Here is a 19,820-nt window from a genome sequence, read left to right on the forward strand (position 1 = left end):
GGGGCAGAGGGACAGCCTCCCGCCCCAGGCCCTCGGCAGTGCCAGGCGCCCCAAGAGACAGCTTCCGGGCGCCCAGGTCTCCCGGCGACGCCCTTGCACAAGCACACGCTCCCCCGGCCCAGACTCAGTGTACCTCCAGGGGGATCTCCGTCTTCCGCAGGGTCTTATACTTGTACATGAAGTCCAGCAGGTCTTCCTCCTCCTCGTCGGAAAAGGCCAACCGGCTTTGGACCTGGCGGGGCTCCCACGCCTTCACACCACCCTCCGCCACATCTCCCTCAACCACTTAATGTCCATTTACAATCTACACGGAGGAGACAGAGCGGGCGAGGAGGGTCAGCGTGGGGAGGAGCACGGGGCAGGGGCGGGGGCAGCCAGGGCACGGTTAGCACACAGCACGGCACGTCAGGCCTGTTAGCTCCATCCTCCCTCTGAAGCAGCAGCCAGAGTCCTCGGGATCCTGCGGGGGCCGGATGGCCAGGGAGCGGCTGTGCCTGGCCAGCCACACACTGCACAGGGGCAGGCGCAGGTTCAGAACCTGCCGATGAGCTACCAGTGGGACGGGGCCCTGCTGCCCGGGAGGAGAGAGAGGCTGCTTCACGGAGACGTGTCAGCCCCGCAGCTGAGACCTGGGGCAGCAGAAGGATGCTGTGGAGGGAGCGTCTCCTCTAAAAGGAGAGGCAGTGATTTCAAGAGGGGAGTAGCACCGTGTTCTCCATTCCACAATGCTGGCATTGCAGGTCCAGGGCCAAGTGAGAGAGATAGAGATGTGTGTGTGTGTGTGTGTGTGTATGTGTGTGTGTGTGTGTGTGTGTATGTGTGTGTGTGTGTGTGTGTGTGTGTGTGTGTATTCCAGGGAGGAAAGAGGGAGAGAGGGATGGAAACATCATTGCTGAGAGAGACTCACTGATCAGCTGCCTCTGCACACCCCCCACTGGGGATCGAGCCCACAACCCAGGCATGTGCCCTGACCGGGAATCGAACCGTGACCTCCTGGTTCACAGGTTGACACTCAGCCACTGGACCATGCTGGCCGGGCTCCAGGGGTTCTTTAAGGAACAGCATGTGAAATGCCGGGAAGCCTCATGGAGAAGCTTAAGCTAAGCTATGCAGATGTTTCATTTCCAAGGCCAAGTCCTAAAGAAGCAAAGGAGAACCTAGTAGTAGTAGCCTTCACCTCAAAAGTGACAGCAGGAGCCCTAACGGGTTTGGCTCAGTGGATAGTGTCGGCTGGTGGACTGAAGGGTCCTGGTCAAGGGCATGTACCTTGGTTGTGGGCACATCCCCAGTGGGGGATGTGCAGGAGGCAACTCATTGATGTTTCTCTCTCATCAGTGTTTCTAACTCTCTAGCCCTCTCCCTTCCTCTCTGTAAAAAAAATAAAAAATAAATAAAAAATCCATATAAATATATTTAAAAATGACAGCAGGGCCGGGACCGGTTTGGCTCAATGGGTAGAGCGTCGGCTTGGGGACTGAAGAGTCCCGGGTTCGATTCTAGTCAAGGGCATGTACCTTGGTTGCGGGCATATCCCCAGTAGGGGGTGTGCAAGAGGCAGCTGATCGATGACTCTCTCTCATTGATGTTTCTAACTCTCTATCTCTCTCCTTTCCTTTCTGTACAAAATCAATAAAATATATATATATTTTTTAAATGACAGCAGGAGCCCTGCTTTAGCCAGCCTCGACGCCTCCCCAGAGAGAGCTCCAGAATTAACCCAAGTCATGGAGTGCACAGCATTTTTTAAATGTTCAAGGCTGAGCATGTTCCATGCCATCTGGCCAGCTAGTGCCTCTTAGTTGAGTTGCCCATATCCAGCCTATCTGACATACACAGATGCATCTTTCTGTACTTTATCTATTGTTTTTACCTAGAATCACAACATTCAAAGACAGGGGCTCTCAATCTCCTGCCCACTGTCCTGAAGCCTGCAGATAGAAACCAGCGCCCTTCCTCCTCCTCCTCCTCCTTAAAGAACGACTACACCCTACTCCTGCCCCTCAAAACACAGTCAGCCACAGTGTGTTTCCTCCATCAAAAGGGGACTCGCCAGACTACAAAGCACCAGGTGTGGGATTAAGTAAAACAACCAAATCCTCAATTTGAGCAGCTGCCCAACTATTGATGCAGTACTCTCACATAGCCAGCAGGTGGCAGCACGAGAACACAGTTGTCTTAACCGCCTACTCAGCAGCACTTTCCTAAGGGCCAAGCCCGAGATCATTAAGATTCCTTTTATTTCTTTGCTTTGTGTGTCCCCCAGCCTGTTTTCTCTGGGTTTAAGTTATCCTCTGGCCCCTTCCCCTGCCCAAATCAGCTGCACTCCGAACACTGACAGCTCCAGGGAACCCTCCTGAGCGCTCCGGCCCTCCTGGCCTCTCCTCTCCCTCACCGGACAGCGCCTGGAGTCTGTACCCCCGGGCTTGTGCTGCGTGCCCTGGTTCTCATGTCAGTCACACTGCCGCGGCCCCCTAGAAAGCACCCTGATCCGGGGTGCATGGCAGATCCTCCCTCCCCTCCTGAACACAGGAAATGGCTTCTGGGCACAGACACCTCGGGCCTGCGGGCAGAGAAAAAGACAGAAGCCCTTAGAGCAGAAACTGCAGACGCAGCCTGGCCAGCTCCGTCCCTGCCAGGAGCCCTGCACCCTGGGAGCGGGCTCGGGGCTGGGCTGTCTGTGCCTCTAAATCCCGAGCACGGCTTCTGCTGTCCTGGCCATTCTGGGGCTCGGAAGGCAGCCCAGTCACCACAAGGCCCTTGGGCACCAGCAATTCGGCTCAGCCATGCAGGCTGGAGCGCTGAGGCCGGGTGTGAACTCACGCACTGTGCCAAAATCGCTGTGCCAAAATCCTAACAACAGTAACTCCTGCCACCACCGGCTCAGCATGAAACCAAATGGGCTCAGGCTGAAGGGTGGGAAAGAAGTGATCCTCTGCTCACTCGGGGTGACCGGTCAAAGGGAACTCGGGTACCCAGGCAGGAACACAAAGCTTCAACAAAGTGGCAGCGGCTGGAGCTAAGGAGGCAAGTGTGGGCAGCTCGGGGGCCAGAGCAGCCTTGGATGGAAGCGACCGAGAGAACCTACTGCCAAGAGCAGGGCCCTGCTGATCATGTTCACCGAGAGTTTCCGCCAAGAATGCTGTTTGCAAGACTCTGCCTTCCTCGCGCCCATTAAATCCGCGCCCTGGACGCACTGAGCCTCCCTCCGGTGGGCGCTGTGTGACACACCCTCTCCCTGTCTCCCTCTGCAGCGGCCACAGGGACGCCTGCTGACAGTCCCCTGTCTCCTCACCTCTGCCTCATCTTACTCACCGGCTCCCTTTCCCCCGGCGACACTTCTTACTGCGGCTTACCTACCATCTGTATTTCTGCGAGGAGACTTCTACTTTTTACGGATCAGGGAATGCTATATCAGTGGTCGGCAAACTGCGGCTCGCGAGCCACATGGTGGCTCTTTGGCCCCTTGAGTGTGGCTCTTCCACAAAATACCACGGCCTGGGCGGGTCTATTTTAAAGAAGTGGCGTTAGAAGAAGTTTAAGTTTAAAAAATTTGGCTCTCAAAAGCAATTTCAATCGTTGTACTGGTGTTATCTGGCTCTGCGGACTAATGAGTTTGCTGACCGCTGCTATAAGAAGAAACCCCACAGAACATGGTCCTGCTAACAGGGCACAGGATGCAGATGGGGACGAGAGGCCGGGCAGGGTGATGCTTGGAGCCCAGGGACACAGGAGGCGTCTCCCGTGGAAGATCCTGGCACAGCAACCCGCTCCAGGTCCCGGACGGGGGCAGTCAGGGCCATGAGCCTGGGATGGGGCCTCCGGAGAGGGCAGGGGTCCCTCTGTTCTCACAGCAGGCCATGGGCGCGGCCGGGCTGACACCGTCTCAGCGAGGTCAGCGGGGCTCCCGCAGGCCAGGGGCAGCCCTCCTCCCTCTGTGCACAGGGTGAGGGCAGGACAGAGACCCTGGCAGGCTCCCAGCCCTTCCAGGCCCAGCACACCCAGCTGCACCCAGCCCTGGGCGCCCTGACCCAGCAGGCGGTGAGCAAGCCCCGGGTTAGCAAACACCCCACACGGCACACATGTGAGGAGCACGCCTGCCCGGAACACTTACGTCCGGTCCCGCCGCCGCCGAGGGAGAGAAAAAACACTGTGAGGCAGGGCCTCGGAGAGCAAACCCGCTCCGCGCACACACGCCGGCGTGCACACACGCCCCCGTCTCCCCCTGGCACCGCTCCCGCTGAGCCCGCGGACCCGTGGCCAGCCACCCTCAGCACAGCCCCTTCCCCACCCCCCGGAGACCGGAAATGGGGGCGACTTTGCTTTGGAAACGATGTCCCACACACTCGATTAAAAACAAAACCCAGCTCTATGCTCATCCCCAGCAGCACCACAGGCTCGGTTCTATGTCACACCAAAGGAGGAAGAGAGGAAGGAAGGAAGGGAGGGAGGGAGGGAGGGAGCGGCAGAAGAGAGAGGGCCGAAACAGAGAAAGATGGAGGGAACAACAGGGAATCCACTGCCAGCGGGACAGGAAATGTGGGGGAGGGGGAATGTTCTCCTGTGACCTGAGAAGCAAATGGAAATCAGTTCTGGGGACCGGGAGGGCCCTCCGACCACATGTGACCCGCTGAACTCTCCCCCGTCACTGCCAGAGCTGGCCTCCAGGCCCCTTCCCCCCCCCCCCCCCCCCCCCCGTCACTGCCAGAGCTGGCCTCCAGGCCCCTCCCCCCAGCAAGCAGAGCCCCCCCAACACCAGTGATCCGCTGGCACTTCCCACACCTGCACTGCAGTTGTGGCTGGAGCGGTGGGCCCAATGCTACCCTTTAGAGGAGGGGCCTGCGGCCTGCCAGGGCAGGGACAGGGACGGTGCAGGAGAATCAGCTGGCTCCTTGCAAGCATACTTTAGGGAGCAAGCGGAACTCAGGCCTCTGGGTGCTAAGAGGGCCTGGAAAAGGGAGACCCAGGGCAAAGGCTCCCAGATCACACCCCAGGCAGGGCCACCGCAGCCAAACCCCCCTCCCCCACCGCCGCCTCCCCCACAGCAAACTGCGGTTCCTGCAGTCACCTGCAGTCCCACTGACCGCACTGGGAACGCAGCCTCTGGTTATGGACCAGCAGGTGTCCTGGGCCGGTGGGTGGTAGGGGGCTGGGCCTACTTCCCAGCAGGCTGCACGGAACTCCCTCCCGGAGAGGCAGCTTCCTCTCCCTGGTCCCCGTGACAGGACTTCAGAACCCAGGCTTTCTGAACAGAATTACAAGCTCGAAAGCTTACAGGATGAATTGACAGGAAAAAAAACAGCCGCCTGTGGCCACTGGGACTGCGTGGTTGTCAGGCCCGAGATCTGCCAGCCATGTGCAGCCCCCTCCCTCCCTCCCTCCCTCCCTTCCTCCTTCATTCTCCCTTTCTCCCTCCTTCATTCTCCCTCCCACCCTCCTTCATTCATATTCACCCTCCCTCCCTTCCTTCCTCCTTCATTCTTCCTTCCCTCCCTCTTTCATTCTCCTTCTCTCCCTCCTTCCTTTATTCTCCCTCCCTCATTCATTCTCACCCTCCTGCCCTCCCTGAGCTGTCACTGACAGACAGCATTACCAGTTTCAGATGTATGACTTAACCACAGCCCTCCCCTTTCTGACGTGGCTCAGAGGCCCAAGGGCCACGTGGCTGGTCAGTCACAGCCAGGGCAGGAGGGTGGTCTCCCGCCCCCGCTCATGACTCCTCTGTCAGTTCACACTGGGCTATGGCCCCCCGAACCCTCAAGTCTTCTACGACCTTAAAATTCTTGGCATTGAGAAACCTTAATGAAGAAATACAGGTAATGGGGCGGTCAGGGGGAGAGATCAGCCAAAGGACTTGTGTGCAGGCAGAGGAGCCTCACCACTGGACACAGACACGGAGGGAGGGCATGAGCGGGGGGGGGGGGGGGGGGGGGGGGGGGCCCTGGGAAGGTAATGGGGGGATGAAGACTAATATGTAATACCTTATCCATGAAGAAATTAAACAAAAAGAATTTCAGATATAAAGGTAGAAATTTTAAGAAACAAATACTGCCTAGACAAGGTTTCTGTGAGCAGCTTGTTCTAGTAAAATCTAAGGTAAATTTGCATATTATGTAAATGAGTCTGACCCGAAATTAATAATAATACAAGATTAAAAAAGGACAAACTTAAAGTTTTCTTCCATTTATTTTCTGAAAATTGGATTTCTGTTTATAGTGTAACCTGGAAGTGCTTATTGAAGCATAGAATTTTGGTATCAACTAACCACATTCACAGTGAAATAGGAGTTGCTTTTACCCAAGGGGTGAATTACAACAGCAAAAGGCTTCTCTCTCTCTTCCTCTCCCAATTTTTTTGGGAGGCAGCTAAAATTTTTGATGGCCTTGCTTAGGCAAGGCTTGCCTTCAAGTCTCTAAAAACAGAAATGGGAGTTCCTGCTAATGTTCTTAATTAATGGGAACAGAAGAGTTAGTTTAAGGTATTTTTGACACCAGCACTAGAGTGCAGTACACCTCCTTAGGGTAGTTAGGGACTGGAAGAAGCAGGCAGAAATGGAAGGTTTTGTTAATACCATTAGTGATTAAAAAAAAATTTATTTTTTAACCTAGACAAGGTTTTGTGGGCAGTTCTAGTAAAACCCAAGGTGAATTTTGCATATTATGTAACATAAACTGATGAACAAAAACAGATCCAGAGACAGAGAAGCATCCATCAGACCATCCAACCTCAGAGGGAAGGTCGGGGGAAGAGGGGGTCAGGGACTTGTGTGCAGGCAGAGGAGCCTCACCACTGGACACAGACACAGGGGGAGGGCATGCGTGGGGGAGGGCTTGGGAAGGTAAGGGGGGATGAGGACACGTATGTAACACCTTACCCATAAAGAAATTAAACAAAAAAGAATTTCAGATATAAAGGTAGAAATTTAAAAAACAAATACTGCCTAGACAAGGTTTCTGTGAGCAGCTTGTTCTAGTAAAATCCAAGGAAAAGAAAGAAAGAAAGAAAGAAAGAAAGAAAGAAAGAAAGAAAGAAAGGAAGGAAGGAAGGAAGGAAGGAAGGAAGGAAGGAAGGAAGGAAGGAAGAATGGAGAAAGAAAGAAATATAGCACAGCAGGGCTCTTCTTACAGCAGCTTCACACCCTCCCACTCGCCACCCACTCGGGAGGGACGTGCCCGGCCTCAGCAGCATGGGGCTGGTGCACAGGCAGCAACGGGCACTGTGCGTGCCCCACTCACACCACAGGCAGCTGCAGGCCGGGGTGGGGAGGGTGGGGGTGGGGTGGTGAAGGGAGCTGGGTGGGCCTAGCACCACTGCTAGTCAGTCCCTGAGCTGTCCAGCTAAGGTTAGGGAAACAGCAGGAGCAGGTCAGGACAGCAACATGGCCAACTGCAGAGTGGCCATGGCCCCACCCAGTGGTCACACAGAGAACAGCAGCAGGCCCAGGCTCTCCCCGCCCCCCACCCCACCCCCGAGGTTTCCTAGGTGCCCCAGGTTACAGCCATTATCATCACCACCATCATTGTCACCACCATCACCATCATCACCATCATCACCATCACCACCACCATCACCACCATCACCACCACCATCACCACCATCACCATCCGCCCCCCCCCAACCCCATTTCACCCCACTCTCGCAGCAGCACATGAGGGGGGCGGGATCTCCATCTCCGTTTTAAGCTGAGGGAACAGGCTCAGCGTGGTTAGGCGACCCACACGCGGTGACTCAGCTGGTAAGTGGCAAAGCGGGACCAGGGCTCCCTTGGGGGCAGCAGGACCAAACCCCGGGCCAGGAGAGCTCCCGTGAGCCCCTCCTGGAGCTCAAGGAAGCAGCACCCTGTGCTGGTGTGAAAACAGCCCTCACGCCCGTGGCCAGGCCTCCCTTCAAGAGTGGATTCCTCCCTGGAGTGTGGGCTGGACACAGTGACTCACTTCCAACCCACAGAACACGGCAGGTGTACCGTGACTTCCTGCATTCACTCATTCATATTCTTCCTCTCTCTCTCTCTCTGGCAGCTGCCATGAGCTGCCCTCGACAGGCCCGTGGGGAAGGGACAGCGGCTGCCCCGAGACAGCCATCCTGCAAGAGGATCCTCGAGCCCATCTGGCCTTCAGGCGACGGCAGCCCTGGCCGAGACGTTACTGGACCTGAGAGAGCCCGAGCCAGATCTGCTAGGTAAGCCGCAGACACGGTAACACAGGTTTGCTGTTTTAAGGAGCTAACCTCCTGCCCCTCCCCCAGACCGTGCCGCTGACAGGGAGCCCGGTCAGGGGCCAGCTGGAGGTTAGAGCCTCCTCCCGGGGCGGGGGCCGCGCACACCGACGGCTGCTTACTCACCTTTCCTGGTCCTGCAGCTGGAGCAGCAGGTACACACTGTGGGGATGGGGCGCCATCAGTGACACCCCCTTCAGCAGGAACCGCCCCAGGCAAACGGGGGGCCCCAGGGAAGTGTGGGGAGGCCAGTGTGTTCAATTCAGGGGTCCCCGGAATGTGGGTCTCTGAAGAGACGCCAAGGCAGGGCAGGGGATCACTGCAGACCCAGCCTCCTGTCGGGGAGGAACCCAGCAGCCGGAAAGTGCCCCTGCCCGGCCCACAGAGGTCTGTCCTGTATCCGGCAGCCGAGGGAAGGCAGGGGCCCCAGGTGTCACAGTTCCCTCTGGGAGGTAACTCCACGCAGCCTGCCCAGAACCCCCTCCTCTCTGCACCTCCCAGGGCGGAGTGGCCTCTATGAAACCTCAGCCCGACCTCTGACCCCCGCAAAGTGCTGGCCATTTGGTTGAAGGCCTAATTTGCTGCTGTGCACACCCCATTGGTTCTGGTGTACACCCAGGCCCGATATACAGCAGGTGCTCACTAAACACTTGCTGAGTGTCTCCACGTTCAGGGAAAGCAAGGATCATCCTTTCAGCTCCCTCTGTACCTGTCACAGGCTCCAGGGTCCTTCAACAGATGGTGTCTGACGAAACACCCCCCAGTTCATTCTCTAAGGAGGGCAATGTGTTCTTGCCAACTCCATACTGTTCTTTTGCACTTTGGGCACATGTTTTTATTTTACCCTAGAGGCCCCGTGCACGAAATTTGTGAACTGGGGGGTCCCTCAGCCTGGCCTGTGCCCTCTCGCAGTCGGGGAGCCCTCAGGCGATGTCCGACTGCCGGCTTAGGCCCACTCCCTCTCCCCCTCTTACCTCCCCAGAGCGCGGGCCTAAGCCGGCAGTCGGACATCCTTAGCGCTGCCACGGAGGCGGGAGAGGCTCCCACTAACACCGCTGTGCTCGCCAGCCGGGAACTCCGCAGTGCCGCCCGGCCAGAACCGCAGCCCAGACTCCGGCCTTTCTCCTACGGACCACGCCCGTGTCCAAGGCCCATGGGGCGCTGGGAAGGCACGCCAGCCTGTGGGGCTGGGCCTTCTTTGCCAGACTTCCTCCTAGGCGCCCACCCCTCAACTCAGGGGTTACGATGGACCCAGGGGGGGGTGCCTCTGCCCCATGCTCAGGCCCTGGGCCATCTTTCACCTGTCTTTCTTTCTGAGATAACTTTTATCTTAGCTCCCAGAACAGCTGGGAAGAAGGCCACAGGGCCTTTGTCCTCCCTGCTGGCCCAGCACCTCCACGCTCTGCCCCCGAGGCCCAGGGCAGGCCGTGCGGAGAGCGGGGCCGTGCTGCAGCAGGGCGTCTGAGTCTCCAGCCCGGGCACTCCCCACTCTGTCCTGGGGCGCGTGGGAGGGTGGCCAACACGCACACCAACATCACTCAGCTTCGCTTTGGGCCTTTCCAACATCGGGGTGTCATTGCCCCACAGGCAGCCCATTTCTCTCCTGGACACCCTCATACTGTAAAGTGCTTTCGTAGGTGGATGAAAGAACAAGGACAGTAACAGCAGCGACTGCATAGAGTGCCAGGCTGGTCCGAAGCACTTTTACGTGGTTATTTCACGAGGATCCTCGGAACCCCACGGATGGGAGCTGCCGTTCCTCGTGCACAGGTGAGGAATCTCAGGTGCAGGGACAGTAAAGCCTTGTCCAGGCCACAAAGCCAACAGGTGAGTCCCCCTTGGAACTCTCCGCACCGCTGCCTGCTCTGCCCGCGGAGCCTCACAGCATTGGGGCCCTTTTTGCTCCCGAACGACAGCTTGCCTCCGAGGCTCAGTAGCCAATGAGCTGCTCAGGGGTGGGGGCGATACCCGATTCCACTCCCGCCCCGTCCCTGAGAGGGTGCCCAGTGGGTCAGAAGCTGCAGGCGGTGAGGAAAAACCTGGATGGTCAGTGAGCAAACAGAGGGCACTGGCCCAGGAGCCAGGAGGCCCCAGGAGAAGGCCCCCCCGCGGGTGACCTGGTGGCAATTCCCTGCCCTGGCCTTGGTCCTTCTATTGGTAAAATCAGAGGTTTGACAAAACGGTCCCTGAGTCCCTCCCTACCTGGCCTTTGGGACTGCATCCTAGCTTTTCCTGGGGGCTCCTCTAGGGGCCGCCCTGCCATGGCCACGCCTCGCCTCCCGCCCTGCCGGGGTTAAACAAACACCCTCTCCAGCAGGGGAGCCACAGTCTTCCACCCGGGCCGGTGTAGGTTATTCTAGAGGCGAGGAGCCCGAGGTCAGGCTGGCTCCCGCTGGCTGACCTCCCCGGGAGGGCCCTGGCTGGCATCGCTGGGAGGCCACAGGCTCCTTCCAGCCACGGCTGAGGCCTCCCAAAGGCCAAGGTGCCACCTGCAGGCTGCACCTCGCCGTCCAGGCCCAGGCGGCCTGGGTGTCTCTGTTGCTACATGTAAGAGCACCGCAGCCACCAGGCACTCAGCTCAGCCACAGATTCCACAAAAGTGGCCCAATTCCCACAGAAGCTCCATTTCCTAACCAGGCCTGTCTCCTCCCCCCTCACCGGCACCCTCTGCTGGCAGTGGCTGTGCTCAGCTCCTGGGGGCCAAGGTCCCTGCGTCCCCCCAGGGAACAGCCCGGGAGATGGTGAGTCCTGGCCCAGCTCCCTACCCTGGCCCATGCCCCCGCCCTCCACAAGCCTGACACCAGCGATGGGCCAGACGTGCGGCACGCTGCACCGCCTCTGGGTCTTACCCCGACCTCCCGAATCTCTGCAGATGGGCCCAGCTGCCAGGCCCCGGGTCAGTCCTAATACAGGCAACCTCGTGCCCGGAGTCTGACAACCAGAGGCAGAGGCACGATTTCCGAAAAGCCTGAGCCTCCACAGGACGTAGACCTCAGAGGGGAGGGGACAGGACGGAATCATGCAGGCAAAAGGAAGCACGGAGCCCTAAGTCCTGGTAGGTGGGAGGGGCCCTCAGGCGCTGGAGACAGATAAGCCCTCCTGAGAGGGAGGGCAGTGAGGAAGAGAGCAGAGAGGACTGCCTGGGCCCAGGCCAGCTGTGCCTGCTGCCTTTAGGTTTGGCCCAGGCGCTGAGGCCCAACCACCCCTGTCCCTAGACAATCACATTTAATCACATGTGGTGCAAGTGATCAGACAGAATCCACAGGCAGCTTCCTGTCCTGAGCAGGAGTGCTCTGCCCGCGGCCGGCCTGGCATGGTCTGATGAACTCTGTGTTGGTGCCAAGTCCCTGGGCCAGGGCGCGGTGACAGGCACACAGGGGAGGGGCCTGCGGTGTGAGTGAGGCCGGGGAGGTGCACGGGGGAAGGGGAGACACTTACCTGAGCTGCCAGCGCTCTCAGAAGCACTCCTGGACATCTTGGGCTGGCGGTGCTTGCCGGCCTGCCCAGACCCCGCGGGAGGGGGGCCTGAGGGAGCAGGGGCACCGTCTCCCCTGATGGTGGTGAGGTCCTGCATACTGAAGCTCCGGAGTCTCTCCGATAAGGCACCCTGTCCCTGGGCACAACACAGGAGGGCACACGTCAGAGGCCGGACCCCGGACCGGGGCCGGAGCTAAGACAAAGCCAGCAGGAAGCTCTGCCGGTCAGCGAGGCGGGAACAGAGACCCGGAGGGACTCGCTGGAAACACTGAAAGTCAAAGTCGGAACTATTCCAGGGTCACTGCGAGGCTCAGCGATTGCTCCTCTGGCTCCCTCTCCGGCTCCTTCCTCCCCCTCGGCCGCTCTAGGAGCCTCAGACAGACCCAGGCCTGACCGCTGCTTCTCTGGTTTACAGACCGAGACCTCTTCAGCCCTCAGTACCCGAGTGTTTGGTCAGAAAAGCAAAGCCTAGTAATATGCGTGTACCATCCATTTCCTTTTCACAGGAAAGGAAATACAGACAGGACTTCTAACTGTGCGACAGCGGCATTGCTTTTATCTGCTCCCGGCACTGTTTGTGAGCACATTTACTCCCAGGTGGCATCCAGCTTCATGAAATGCCCGAAGGGGATGAGTCAGGAAGGAAAACAGGACGTGGGGAACCCCTGCTGGCTGGGAGGGAGCCACGGAGCTCAGCTCAGGGGGAAACGGCTCTTTCGTTTGGGAAGCAAGACCAACCCACTGCAGTTCCGAGGGAAAACCTGGCTGCCTGCATGAGAGAATGGGTGTGGGGCAGGGACAGGGACAGGGACAGGGCGGTGCTTTAGTGCCTCGGGCTGCAGAGGGACCGTGTTTGGGGGAGAAGGAGAGCTGGGGGTGGGAGGTGGGGACGGGGAACGGGGAGGCTGGTAGGAGACTGGGGTTGTTGGAAATTGGGTTGAGATTTGAATGAAAGGTGACAGGCAAGTGACTACCAGGCAAAGGAATGAACTCTGGGCTTCAGAAATACTGGGGGGTGTCAGCCTTCCCACAGGTACAGGGGATGGAGGGGATGGAAGGGGACATGCATTTGCATAAGGAGGAAAGTGGCTTTGGAGGGCTGAAGGGCTGGGGACAATAAAGCACCACAAACAACAAAAAGCACATCAGCACAAAGTCAGTGAGAGGCGTCGGGGTGTGTGTGTGTGTGTGTGTGTGTGTGTGTGTGCGCGCGCTGATGAAACAAACAAGCTCCGTCGGAGGCCTTCAGAGGCTGCAGAGGGTTTGAGGAATTCTCTCATTTTGCTTAATAAGAAAACAGTGATGAAAACGGGCCAGCGCACAGCAGGTCACCGCCCGACCTCAGAGAGAGCCGCTGACAGAGGAGCACGCCCCCTGAGCTCCTGAGAGGGGAGGGCACAGGGCTGTGGACCGGCTTAGGAGAAATGTCGGAGTAAAAGAGGTGCATTAACATGAAAAGGTAAGTCCTCCTCCTCCCAAAGATATGAAGACAACGCCTCCAAGAAACGAACAACGGAAAGAAGCCTGTTTAAATAATAAAATGTATATGATCAGAACGATAAGTACAGGCGAAGGGGTTTGGAGGACGTTATGGGGGGAAAGGCAGCAGTTACAACCGTCGCCTCAGGCCTGCTCCGAAACCAGGGACACGGGGTCTGAGGCCTCACCGCCCAGACACGAACACAGTGCCCTCCAAATCTATCAGCAGTGAGCCATGATTATTTCACTCAGAACATTCTAGAACCTGGATATCTAGGATTTAGAAGAGATTAGATGGCTAAAGAACAAAAACTGATTCTGAAAAGAGAGAAACTACAGAAAATATAGAAAACACTCTGATCTTTACAAAGGAGCAATTCAATGTTAGCTTAACATCCAGGAAAACCGCCTCTGACTCTCTTCCATTTACCCTCCCATTTATCCATTTACCCGGTCCGTAATCTCCTACCGAGGGCAAGGCACTGTGCAGGTGTCGTTAGGAAACACCCAAAACACAGCTTGATTTCTGAGGAAGTGGGGAAAGACCGATGTCCAAGTAAGACAAAGGTGCCAGGCCAGAAGCTATGGAGAGCGGAGAGCGAGGCTGAAGAACAGCTCTAGAGTCACCCCTGGATTCAAACGCAGCCTTATCCCAACAGCTGGGGGACCCGAAACTCTCTCCGCTCACTACCGCCATCTGCAGGAGAGCGTTCTCGCGGCAGGATGGCAGTGAGGGCTAAACGAGATTATGTCCATATAAGAACCCACCACAAAGCCCAATGCATACTAACTGTTCGAGCCCTAGCCCACTTGGCACGGTGGATAGAGCGTCGGCTCTGGGACTGAAGAGTTCTGGGTTCAATTCCAGTCAAGGGTACACACCTCAGCTGCAGGCTCGTTCCCCAGCCCCCGTTGCGAGCACAGTGAATTCAGGAGGCAACCAAACGATGTGTCTCTCACATCAACGTTTCGGTCTCTCCCCTTCCCTTCCACTCTCTCTAAAAATCAATAGGAAAAATATCCTCACATGAGGATTAACAACAAGAACAACAACTGGCCGAAACCAGTTTGGCTCAGTGGATAGAGCGTCGGCCTGTGGACTGGAAGGTCCCAGGTTCGATTCTGCTCAGGGGCATGTACCTTGGTTGTGGGCACAGCCCCAGTAGGGACTGTGCAGGAGGCAGCTGATCGATGTTTCTCTCTCGTCAATGTTTCTAGCTTTCTATCCCTCTCTCTTCCTCTCTGTAAAAACTCAATAAAAAAAAATATATATATTTTTTAAAAAAGAACAACTGTTACCTCCTGTGATGGTAACTGCTGTGCCTAAGACACACCAAGTTGCTGTGAGAAGGAAGGAAGGAAGGAAGGAAGGAAGGAAGGAAGGAAGGAAGGAAGGAAGGAAGGAAGGGAGGGAGGAAAAAAGGAATGAAGGAAGGAAGGAAGGAAGGAAGGAAGGAAGGAAGGAAGGAGGAAGGAAAGTAGGTCATCATCACTTCTGGCCAAAGGACCAGAAGGGACTTCATGACCCCAAGCCCAAATAAGTGACCAGGAACTAACCATCAATGCGTCTGCCAGCTCTCCCAACGCCGTCCGAGAGACAGCGGCAGCAGGCATCACACACGTCCATTTCACAAGGCCTCCATCCACTCCCAGAAGCCAGCCAGCCTGGCTCCAATATCACCGGCATCATGAAGACTGAAGTGGCGGAGGTTACGAAAGAGGAGGAGCTAATAATAGCTCGGTGCCAACCTAGTCCTGACTCTGAGGAAATCCCAGCGGCAGGGCCACAAGGCTCTTGAAAACAAATTAGCTGTACCCGTCAAAAGAAGCCGCGATGGTCAGCATTAATCTCTAAGCCTTCCGGCCCTGCCCCGCCTCTACTCAGGGCCCCATTTCTGTTCACTCTCCACAAACCCAGCCCTCCAGAGGGGCCACTTCAGCTCCCCTCCAGGGAACCTTCACTTCCTTATTCTGGGAACAAGCAAGAGTTGTTCACTGGCATTATGCAAAGTTGAAAAATAAATATGGATTCCCCAAGTTTGGCAAAGCTGAATAGTCCCCATAATTCAATGAGCCGCGTTACCATATTAAAAGCTTTCATAGTCCTCCAGTATTCTGGGTTAACTCCGTAATCCCAAATGTTATCTGACGGCAGTGGGATATGCTGTTACTAGTAGCTGTTCTCTTCCTGATACGCAGGGGGAAGGCCTGACCGTCTCCCTGCTCCCTGCTCCCGCCTGCGAGCGGCAGAACTGCCACCTCGTGACCAGGAGCCGCGCAGAGACGTCCAGCCAGAGCCCTGACATCACTAAATCGCTGGAATAATGACGGCACCCACTCCCTCCCAGACTTCTTGGAAATGATGGTTTTTGTTGTTGTCTTTTACAGATTTTAAAACTGATTTCCTTGATTCTAAGACATGGTCTTCCTCTGAAACTGGGGTGGGCCTTACAGTTGCTGTTGCCGTGGCATTGCTGCCCTTGCCCGCACACAAATGCCCTTGGCTGTTATTCCCCACGGCCGGACAGACCGACAGGCCTGCGTGTTCAATTAACAAACCAAGTCAGAACCTCCTGGAGAAGGAAAACGAATCCAGGCCGCTAAGCTCTGAAGCACTTCACTGACACCTTCTGGTAGGATCCAGAAATGGCAGCTTCCCAGCTGGCAGAGGGGAATGGGCAGCAGCCCTGACTCCGAGGCCAGACCTGGCCCTGCATCGCCCTCATGCAGGGAGGCCAGCGAGCCCGGCGGCAAGGCCATAAATGGTACCGGCCAGCGCGCTGACAAGTGATGCGGACGAGTCAGACTCTGAAAGCGAAGACGTGAGGTTAGGGCGGCCTCAGCCACTACATTGTGTTTACGTGTTCCCTTCAATGTGTGTACGAAAGTGACTCAGAAAAATCGATGTCTAAACAAGGCCAAGAGTCTTTTTAATAAGGAGAAGGAAACATTCTGAGTGAAAAAGCATTATGTCCTGATTTAACTGGCACTGTTTTCCCCCTTAGTGGTACAGTAAGATGATTATCTTTAGACTCAATGCACTTTAGATTCAGTGCAAAGTGGCTGCTTTTCTCAGAGGAGCGTTCCCTGGCCGGCCAGCTCCCCGCCATGCCCTCAGCTCAGTCGGTACGTATTTGCTGTACACCACACAGTTGTATTGAACTGTTGGCATTGTTCGTTGTTTTGCCTTCCCTTCCAGATTGTTTACTCATTCTTGCAGCCTTGGCACCTCCCCCCCCCCCCCCACTCCACCCGATACACATTAGGGATCGAGGGCTTGATTGAATGAACACATGGCCGTTTATCGCGAAGCCCCTGGGTAAAACAGGGCGGCAGGAAACCCCACCCCACCCCCATGCATTGCCAGGGCCCCAGCCCCGAGGAGCACCCTTCTGACAGAGAATTGGGCTTTGCCCACAGGAATGTCTGAGAGGTGCCAGAGGTCTACAGGGTGCTCACATCCGAGAGACAAGGTGTCCAGAGCAGACTGCACTTGACCTGGCCTTGGAGGACGGGGGGTGGGGATGCAGGTGAAGATGGGAACCAGGTGGGAGCTGTCACCACTCAGTTTTGTCTGCTAAGGAGATGGGGATCCAAGTTACACTGTGCTAATGGCCACATGGAGGCACCAGTGAAAGTGCCTGCTGAAAGGTTACAGGGTTTCCCTTAAAACAGCCATGCCAGCCCTGGCTTGTGTGCTCAGTAGTTAGAGAATCAGCCCACAAACCAAATGGTCATGGGATCAATTCCTGGTCAAGGACACACACCTGGATTGCAGGTTTGATTCCCCCACCCCTGTCAGGGCAGACGCGGGAGGCAATCAATCAATGTGTCCCTAACATTGATGTCTGTGTCTGTCTGTCTGTCTGTCTGTCTCCCCCCCCCCCCCCCCCCCTCTCTCACTCCTTACTCCCTTTCCCTTCCATTCTCTCAGTAAATAAATAAATGGCGGGAGGGGGGGGGAGGGGATCCTCATGTGAAAATTAACAAAAACTAAACTAAAGCAGCCATGTCAGTGGAGGGCAGGAAGGGGAATGAGCTTACTCTCACTGCATGCCCTCTTCTGTGCTTTCAGAATTCTGTACCACGATCATGCAATCACCATTAAGGAGTCAGTATGATTTCACTTTTAACAACTCTCAAGATCACCTGGAGGACCCCATTTGGTGAACACAGAGCTTGCAGGATGCTGAGAAATGCCATAAAAATAAATAAAGAACAAACTATTGTACTTTAAAAAACAAAACAAAAACACAACTGAGAGGGAAGTGGCACCTTCAGAAACTGCGATGCACTGGCCTGCAGCCTGAGCGCCTCACCTCAGCAGAGCCCACGGGGTCTTCCCAGCCTTGAAATTTCACTGGGAAATTAAAGGAACAAGATTCCCTCCCAACTGGAGAATTCTGAGATCAAGAATGTATAACCCACTGAAACCGGTTTGGCTCAGTGGATAGAGCATCGGCCTACGCAGAGACTGAAAGGTCCCAGGTTCGATTCCAGTCAAGGGCATGTACCATGGTTGCAGGCACATCCCCAGTAGAGGGTGTGCAAGAGGCAGCTGATAGATGATTCTCTCTCATCAATGTTTCTAATTCTCTATCCCTCTCTCTTTTCTCTGTAAAAAATCAATAAAGTATATATTAAAAAAAGAAGAATGTATACCCCTTCCTATGGCTCACCACCTGAATCTGACTGCAATTCTAAAAGGAGAGTTTCTAAAATGCTTTGAGCCCTGCCCGGTGTGGCTCAGTTGGCTGGGTACAGTCCCATGCACGTGCAGCGAGAGGTCACCGGTTAGATTCCCAGTCTGGACTCCATCCCCAGTACGGGGTGTGCAGGAGGCAGCCAGGTGACGTTTCCCTCTCACATCAATATTTAAAAAAAAATAAAAATAAAATTCTTTGCCCCCCCCCCCAAGGTAACTCTGAGGAAGGGTGAAAAAGTTCCTGTATATGTGTGTGTGTGTTAATATTTTTACTGATTTCAGAGAGGAAAGGAAAGGGAGAGGTAGAAACATCAATGATGTAAGAGAATCACTGATTGGTGGCAGCCTGCACGCCCCACACTGGGGATTGAGCCCACAACTTGAGCATGACTGGGAATGGAACTGTGACCTCCTGGTTCATAGGTCAATGCTCAACCCCTGAACCATGCCAGAGAGGCTGTGTGTGTGTGTTTTTTAAAAGTCTTGTATAGGCTGGTCCAAGTGCAGTGGTGTCTTACAACTAAAAGTCTTGTATAAATTTCCCCCATCAACACTGAATTCAGAATATGAGCCACAGGAAAAGCTAAGAAATAATTTGGGAGCCATTTAACCAACTCAAGTCGGCCTACCCCAGGCACCTCTGAGCACCCACCCCTGATACTGTCCTCGGCACCCCTCCTGGAAGGACCTCTTTGCTCCCCTCAGTTTACGTGCTGTTTGCTTTAGCCGGCCAACCTGCTGCTTTCTGGGCAGGACAGCACATGAGGCCCAGTGCTTCTCCCAGTGGTGCTCCTCAGAACGGTAGAAATTCCACAGATTTATCTTGGGGGCAAAGGCAATGATATTCCTGATGATCCTTATTATTGTTGTTGTTAACCCTCACCCCAGAATATTTTAAAAATATATATATTTTATTGATTTTTTTACAGAGAGGAAGAGAGAGGGATAGAGAGTTAGAAACATCGATGAGAGAGAATCATCCATCAATTGCCTCTTGCACACCCTCTACTGGGGATGTGCCCACAACCAAGGTACATGCCCTTGACCAGAATCAAACCCGGGACCTTTCAGTCCGCAGGCCAATGCTCTATCCACTGAGCCAAACCGGTTTCAGCACCCCAGGATATTTTTCCATTGACTTTTAGGGAGTGTATTAGAGAGAAGGAAAGAGAGAAAGAAACATCGATGTGAGAGAAACACAACGCTTGGTTCCTCCTGCACGAGCCCTGACAGGGCCTGGGCTGGGGAGGAGCCTACAACCAACGTACTTGCCCTTGACCAGAATCGAACCCAGGCCCTTTGGTCTGCAGGCTGACATTCCATCCACTGAGCCAAACCAGCTAGGGCTATTCCTGACGAATCTTTCTTTTTCTTAGGTAAAACTCTTGGAAAATGGAACTTCAAGAGGTAAAGTGTGCCACTAAATTTTCTATTAACCTGAGAGCTTTAATTTCTAATCCTTCCCCCAGTTTGTAAAGGATAAGAAAGCTATGTAGCCAACACACAGCCAATTCTGCATGTTTCAATGTTTTCTTAGTCAGAGAAGACCCAGACCCTGTGACCGGGTATCCAAGTGAGAGAGTTTACCGCCAATAGAATGCCTGCAGGCTGGCCCACCGAGCCCTGACTCAGCACAGCAGTCCAGCTTATCTGTAAGCCCCTGCTGAGTCCCCTCTTCCAGGGGACACGGCGCCACGGGAGAGGAGGGGGTCGGGGTTCTGCGGCCGAGCACACGTTAGCCCATCTCACCTCATGCGCGTCTAATCCCCTCAGCTGTCAACGATGAGAATACGACAAGAGGTTTTAGTGCGACGGGCAACGGCCAGCAGAGCCACCCGCACAGCCACACTCCCCACTAGCGACTCAGAGTTAGTAGTTCCTTCTGGGACCCGGTGCAGCCACCTCACTGGCGGTTCCCTCACAGCCCCACATGCTCCACAGCGGGCCG

General features: G+C 55.4%; 1 protein-coding gene across 6 annotated transcripts in view; it reads right to left on the reverse strand.

The window, feature by feature from the left end:
• The window catches only part of REEP1 (receptor accessory protein 1), an 86,361-nt gene that overhangs the window by 4,504 nt on the left and 62,037 nt on the right, over window positions 1-19,820 (reverse strand). For 2 of the 6 annotated variants that reach the window (XM_036435950.2, XM_036435948.2), the window contains 3 exons: window positions 11,650-11,824; window positions 8,338-8,373; window positions 134-285 (listed from right to left, as the gene is read on the reverse strand). In XM_036435950.2, coding sequence (XP_036291843.1) covers window positions 134-285; window positions 8,338-8,373; window positions 11,650-11,824 — 363 coding nt within the window. The remainder of the gene's footprint in view (window positions 1-133; window positions 286-8,337; window positions 8,374-11,649; window positions 11,825-19,820) is intronic. The other 4 variants (XM_036435952.2, XM_036435951.2, XM_045580966.1 and 1 more) reach the window with 3 other exon arrangements.

This window comes from Pipistrellus kuhlii, unplaced genomic scaffold (genome assembly GCF_014108245.1).
Source record: "Pipistrellus kuhlii isolate mPipKuh1 unplaced genomic scaffold, mPipKuh1.p scaffold_m20_p_13, whole genome shotgun sequence".
In the NCBI taxonomy this organism is placed as follows: Eukaryota; Metazoa; Chordata; class Mammalia; order Chiroptera; family Vespertilionidae; genus Pipistrellus; species Pipistrellus kuhlii.